The 7,099-nt window shown below is 43.8% G+C and overlaps 1 protein-coding gene across 1 annotated transcript; it reads left to right on the top strand.

Moving 5' to 3' along the window:
• Positions 1-4,435: 4,435 nt before the first annotated feature.
• On the top strand, positions 4,436-6,810 carry LOC131250839 (amidophosphoribosyltransferase, chloroplastic-like). Its single transcript, XM_058251190.1, has one exon. The coding sequence runs from the start codon at positions 4,654-4,656 to the stop codon at positions 6,379-6,381; it is 1,728 nt and encodes a 575-aa protein (XP_058107173.1). The 5' UTR covers positions 4,436-4,653; the 3' UTR covers positions 6,382-6,810.
• The last annotated feature ends 289 nt before the right edge of the window (positions 6,811-7,099 follow it).

Below are 7,099 nucleotides of genomic sequence, written 5' to 3'. Positions count from 1 at the left end.
TTTGAGAAATCTCTGTGAGGAATTCAGAGAAGCTCTGTATATGTGGAGTAGTTATCCTTGAGGAAGATAATGATCAACCTTATCACATTCATCCCTACGTCAATGTCTAAGAAAGTGGACAACACATATTATAACAAAGAAGGTTTGATTTTTCATTTGCAGACTCAACCTTCAATTGCCTATAAAAATGGATAGGAAAATCGATAAAACCATGTGTGGTCCACATTTGATTGCCTATCCCTCTAGAAAACTACTTCAATCATATCATGGTACTCAACATTTAATTGATGGCTAGGAAAATGGACAGCATGTATTAATTATAACAAAGAAATTTTGATATTTCATTTAGACAATTCATTGTATGGCCCCAACTTAGACCATATATAGTGACCTATGGTGTAGGGAGGGAAGAAGAAAGTTAAAACCCCTCAATAAGGTTAATCTTTGCTTTCCAACCTTCACAAAATGTCATTTTCAGCCCACTGATATGGTAGCTACAATAATTCAGTCAAAAGAATGCTCTAGCAATCAAGCAATCCCCATGCGAAAAAAGATTCAATCAATGACAGCATAAGAAGAATTTTCAAGTCATTCCTCATATAGTAAGAATCATCACATACCAGTGGCTTTTAAAATAAAGAGATCAAAAGTGGGGCCATATCAAGGACAATAATTAAACATTAATATAGTATGATATATATGAATTGTCCATGCCCTAGGTACTAGTCAGTGATTAGGATAGTCCAATCGAAGTGATTCTTGAAAGTGGTGGGTAATGAAAAGTGGGCCCATACACTCATGAACATGACATTTCCTAATATAACAAACATCTACAATCCATTTTCTAAGAATTCAAAGGTGGTCCCATGCATTGAATGGTCAAATCAACAATTGGACACCCTCTATTATAACAGATAGGGTTGTACACAAACCGAGTTAGCTCGGTTAGCTCGCTCGACTCGACTCGACTCAAAAAAGCTCGATTCGACTCAGTTCGAAATTGAGTTCGAGCCGAGTTGAGCTGATTTTTTGAGCTTGAAAAAATTCCGAACTAAGTTCGAGCTTGCCCAAGCTCAACTCGACTCGGATCGAACCCCAGCTCAAATCGAAGTAGTTTGATAACTCAGTTACTTTGATATTGATGTTGCTCACCAAGTGTTGGATGAAATGACTCAATGAAGTGTCAGCTGGTGGCAAGGAAGGTATGTATATGAAACAAATATATTTTTTTTCTTGATTTTGATGTTGCTTACAAGGTGTTTGAAGAAATACCTGTAAAATCGTTGCTACTGTTTTACATACAGTGAGCTTTTGAAGGTGCAGTTTATGTGTTTGTCAAAATGCTTCATAGGCGAACTCGACTCAATCTTGGCTTCTAGAACTGCTGACCGAACCGAGCCAAGCTAGCCAATCAGGCTTAAGGACCGAGCCGTGCCGAGTTCGAGCTAGGGTCAATTATTGGCTGGGCCAAGTCGAGTTGTGCCAAGCTCGACTCAGTTCAACTCGTGTACACCTCCAACGACGGACATGGATTGTCCTTCTTTCAAACCATTGAACGAATGGCTAGGATCATTTCATCAGAGTGACTTTTAAAGGGATGAGCAGTCAATGTCGGGTCTCACATGATGGATAGTCTAGATCATATATAAAAAGAATGGTGATTCATAGTGGGCCCACATGATGGACAATTGTTAGACAGTTCTATGGTGTAATAAATATTAAAAATCCATTTCTTTGGCATTAATCAGATGGTTTGACTCATTCTAAGTTATATTTTAAGAGAGGTCCAATTCAAATTCAAATTCAAATAAAAGATAGGACCTATTCTACTATAATAAATATGGACTATCATTTTTCAAATTGTTGATCAGATGGTTGGGATCATCATATTAGAGTGATTTTTAGAGGGGCAATTAGAGGTGGGCCTTATTGGAGGGTCATGATCTATAATGGAATTTCCCTGTTATGATGACTATGGTTCATCTATTTTCCTAGCCATTAATTGGATGTTTCAGATTATCCTATCAAACGTGTACACATGATGGATGGCTTAGATCCATTAATGGACAAGTTTATATCATGTTTTATTTCGACTAGTAATTTTGAGGGTCTTGATTGGATCTGGAACCTGACCTTGCCAGTAGAGACGTGTTACACGCGTGCGTGATTCCAGCCGTTTATTACGCTATTCATGTCTAAAAAGTAACAACCATTTATAGAATCATCATGTGGGCTTACAAAATCCATAATTGGATAAAGAGAAATCAAACCATGGACATTTGTGGCCCCACTTGAAGAGCATATTTGCCTGATTTTAGATGGATGGAGTGCGGACGGCTAGGATCCGCTGACCAGCCAATCAAATCTTATACACAAGTTGGCATTGACACGTGTAATGGGAGAGTACTTTCAAAGTGCATTCGGGCGACTGCCTCGGATTCGGGAGACCACTCCAGTACCATGCTATTTGAAGGTTCTGGAAAAAGCACTGTGGGACCCACAAAGTACGCTACTGGTCTATGTTATGTGGATCCTGCCATTATGTATTTGTTTTATCTGCTCCGTCCATTATTTTTTCGGATCATTTTAGGGGATGAGTTTAAAACATAAGGTGGATCCAAATCTCAGTGGACCATACCACAATGAAACAGGTGGACCATCCAACGCCCACGGTTAAAGATTCCAGGGAGGTTACAAAAGTTTTGAATGGAGCTGATCTTTTTATTTTTCATTCATTCATTCAGGACTGTGTGACCAGATCAACGGTTTGGATGTGGGCCCTAGGAGGTTTTTAATAGTGGACGTTCAGTAACCACTGGCTAATGAGGTGCGGTTCATGTACTTATCAGAAAAAATGAATGAACGGTGTGGATAGAATGCATGCATCAATGGGCACACATAGCTTAAACCGAAGGGAAGCAGCATTGACTAGTGTACCTCACACCAGCTATGTAGCCTTTGTATATACGTTAGTGAGTTTAGAGGGTCTGATCACAAGGTATGTGTTACATCTAAACTGTCCATCCGTTTGGCGAACTTGTCTCAAGGCTTGAGACAAAAAATAAGACAGATATAACTATCAAGTGAGCCACACCGCAAAAATCAGTGGGGGATTGAACATCTACCATTGAATTCCTTTTTGGGGTCAAAGAAGTTTTGGATCAATAGGAAATTTGTTTTTCCTCTTCATTCATGTATTTGTGACCTCATTGAATGTAAAATAAGTGTTATGGTGGGCCCTACAAATTGTTTAAGGGTAAAAATCTTTATCTCTGCTGTTATTTATGGGGAATAAAATCAACTCTAAAGATAGATGAACAGTATAGATATAATAAATACATAGCCACGTAACTTTGATCTCCTTTGAACCGTTTGTACAACAGGGAGCTCAAGGAGCGGCGGTGCTCATCTTCAGACGATGCTGACGGGGATGGGTCCCTACCGAATCTGAATTCGTTAGTTAGCACCAGGTGTCAGTACTGACATGAGTACAGAAGACATGCAATGCCATTTACGGAAGCGGATTGGCTGGTGTAACACACACCAGCTATATAGCTGCTGATGGTACGTGTCATCCAAGACCACCGCATATCAAAGTTATATCGGCTCCAGTGATGTATTTATTATATCTACACTGCTTGTCTATTTTGCAAGATCATTTTAGCATATTATTTAAAAAATGAATCATATACGAAGATCATCTTGACTGCGTCACAAGTAGTAGCGGAGATAATAATTTTCAACGTTAAAAAATTTATAGGGCCCACCATAATATTTATTTTCATCTAATCAGCTTGTAAGGCCACAAAGTCCTGAATGAAGATGAAAAATAAATTTTACATTAATCCAAAACTTCTATAACCCCAAAAAGGGTTTCAATGATAATCGTTTAATCCCTCACTTTTACTTGTAATGTGGTCCACTTGATAATTAGATCCGTCTTATTTTTCATCTCAAGCCTTCATAGTAGCTCATCAAACAAAAGGGCAATTTGAATATAATACCTGCCTCATGCTTAGACCCACGGAACTTGACATCAACGCAGCAGCTGCATAGCTGGAGGTACACCAGCCAATCCGCTTCCGCTTTTTACATCCCCTCACGTGGATTTCCTGCAAAGGAAGCTCCTGAGCTGTAAAACTAGTGGGGTAATTTTACATCGTCCATCCGTTTTGTAATATTATTTTAGTGTACGAGGATAAAAATAATAATATTTAATACACAAGTGGACCGAAAACGTAAGGATTGAATATCCACGTTGAAAATATTCGTGGGGCTACACAAGTTTTGAATCCGTAAGAACGACGTTATCAACGGTATGGATGGCAGGTAAACATCACTGTCGATCCAGGGATGTTTCCACGGTAGGAATTTCCCTAACCACCTGTTCCTGTAGTATGGACCACCTGAGCATTGGATCCTGCTTAATTTTCGTTTAATATCCTAAAATGAGCTCAAAAAACGGATGGATAGTGCGGATTTCTCGCAAAACAACGGTGGGTCCACTTAGGTTTCCAGCGCAGGAACTTCCTGCGGAAGGCTTTCTAAGTAAATCTACGTCCATCTCCTCGTATATAGAATAGAAACGAGGGTAATCTCACAAAAAACACTTCCTTCCCTCCACAAAGCCTTCTCTCCTTCCGACTCCTTCCAATGACTGCTACTTCTCCAGCAACGACCAAACTCTCCTTCTCTTCTACAGAAATACCCCATCTATCCTCTTCTTCCCCAAAACACCCCTCCCTCGCCCCATCCCCTTTCCTCAAAACCCCCCAAACCCTTTTTCCATTACAAAAACACCCCTCCCTCTCCCTCCACCACCCCTCCCTTCCTTTCAAGCCCTCCTCCAAAAACCCCATCTCAGATTTCTTCCCATCCGACGCGTCGGACGACAAACCCCGCGAAGAATGCGGCGTCGTCGGCATCTACGGCGACCCGGAAGCTTCCCGCCTCTGCTACCTCGCCCTCCACGCCCTCCAACACCGGGGCCAGGAAGGCGCTGGAATCGTATCCGTCCACAACAACCTCCTCCAATCCATCACTGGAGTAGGCCTCGTTTCCGAAGTCTTCACCGACTCAAAGCTCCACCAACTCCCCGGCTCCTCCGCCATCGGCCACGTCCGCTACTCCACCGCCGGCTCCTCCATGCTCAAAAACGTCCAGCCCTTCGTCGCCGGATACCGCTTCGGCTCCGTCGGCGTCGCTCACAATGGCAATTTAGTAAATTACCGCACCCTCAGGGCCATGCTCGAAGAACACGGCTCCATCTTCAACACGAGCTCCGACACGGAAGTCGTCCTCCACCTGATTGCAATCTCAAAAGCTCGACCTTTCCTGCTTCGAATCGTCAGCGCCTGCGAACAGCTCGAAGGCGCCTACTCGATGGTGTTCTTAACAGAAGACAAGCTCGTCGCCGTGCGAGACCCATTCGGATTCCGGCCACTGGTAATCGGCCGGAGATCGAACGGCGCAGTTGTATTCGCGTCGGAAACGTGCGCTCTCGATCTCATCGAGGCGAAATACGAGCGGGAAGTTAATCCAGGAGAAGTTCTCGTCGTCGACGCTGACGGAATCAGCTCTCTCTGCCTACTTCCCCACCGCGACCGGAAGGCCTGCGTCTTCGAGCACGTCTACTTCTCCCTTCCAAACTCCATCGTCTTCGGCCGCTCCGTCTACGAGTCTCGCTACGCCTTCGGTCAGATCCTCGCCACCGAAGCCCCCGTCGACTGCGACATCGTCATCGCCGTCCCCGATTCCGGCGTCGTCGCAGCGCTAGGGTACGCCGCCAAAGCCGGCGTACCTTTCCAGCAGGGGCTTATACGATCCCACTACGTGGGCCGTACGTTCATCGAGCCATCACAGACAATACGCGATTTTGGGGTGAAGCTCAAGCTCGCGCCTGTCCGGCGAGTTTTGGAAGGGAAGAGAGTCGTTGTCGTCGACGATTCGATCGTTAGAGGCACGACGTCGTCGAAGATTGTGAGGCTGTTGAAGGAGGTAGGAACGAAAGAGATTCATATGAGGATTGCAAGCCCGCCCATCATCGGCTCCTGCTACTATGGAGTCGATACGCCTAGTTCGGAGGAGTTGATTTCGAATTCGATGAGCGTTGAGGAATTGAAGGAGTTTATTGGGTCTGATTCGCTTGCTTTTCTTCCATTGAAGAAATTGAGGGAATTGCTTGGAGATGAGGGGCCGGGATTTTGCGATGCTTGCTTTTCTGGGAATTATCCTGTTTTGCCGAAGGAGTCGAAGGTTAAAAGGGTGGGAGATTTCGTGGATGATGGATTAAATGGAGCCGTTGATGTGGGGTGGACAGAGGCAGTTGTAAATCAGATGGGGTTGAAGTATAATGGGCCGTTTCCTTCGGGAGAGGATTAGGTACTGTGGGGCCCACCTTGATGAATGTGTTGTATATCTAGGCCGTTCATCCGTTTTTAGATCTCATTTTAGGGGTTGATTACAAAAGTTAAGTAAATCCAAATCTCAGGTGGACCACATCACTTGAAACTGTTGTGATCAAGATGGTCTTTGTATTTGCACTTCATTCGGGTGTGTTTGAGCTTATCAAGTGGTTGGATGGCAAATAAACGTTACGGTGGGGACTAGGTAGTTTTAATGGTAGGCATACAATCATGACTGTTTCGTGTGGTGTGGTCCAACGGAGATTTGGATCTGCTTGAATTTTGGGATTTACTACTAAAGTGATATGGAAAAACAGTTGGACAGTGTGGATGTATAACACATTCATCAAGGTGGGATCACTTTCAGGATTACACCCGGTAACACGCAATCCGTTGCCGTTTCCAAGGAGCGTCGGGACGTGGATGGTTGCCGAAGGCTTTTCCAAGGAAGCTGAGAGGTTATGTGGCCTCTTGGTGTATGTGAGAAACTCATCTTGTTCCGTTTTTTTGCCTAATGTCCTAAAAGAAGCTACCAAAACAGATAGATGAAATGGATGGATGGATAGATTTCTAGAGGCCCTATCTACTTCCCTTATCTTCCTCGAAAGCCTTTGGCTGGCCATCCGCGTCCGGAGTGTTCATGAGTTTCTAAGTGTTCCGCAAGCTTGTGAAGCACTTAGTGACCAAACTCTCTG

Source organism: Magnolia sinica, chromosome 7 (genome assembly GCF_029962835.1).
Source record: "Magnolia sinica isolate HGM2019 chromosome 7, MsV1, whole genome shotgun sequence".
Lineage (NCBI taxonomy): Eukaryota > Viridiplantae > Streptophyta > Magnoliopsida > Magnoliales > Magnoliaceae > Magnolia > Magnolia sinica.
The sequence above is the reverse complement of the archived record's forward strand: the minus strand, read 5'-3'. Positions and strand labels throughout refer to the sequence as shown.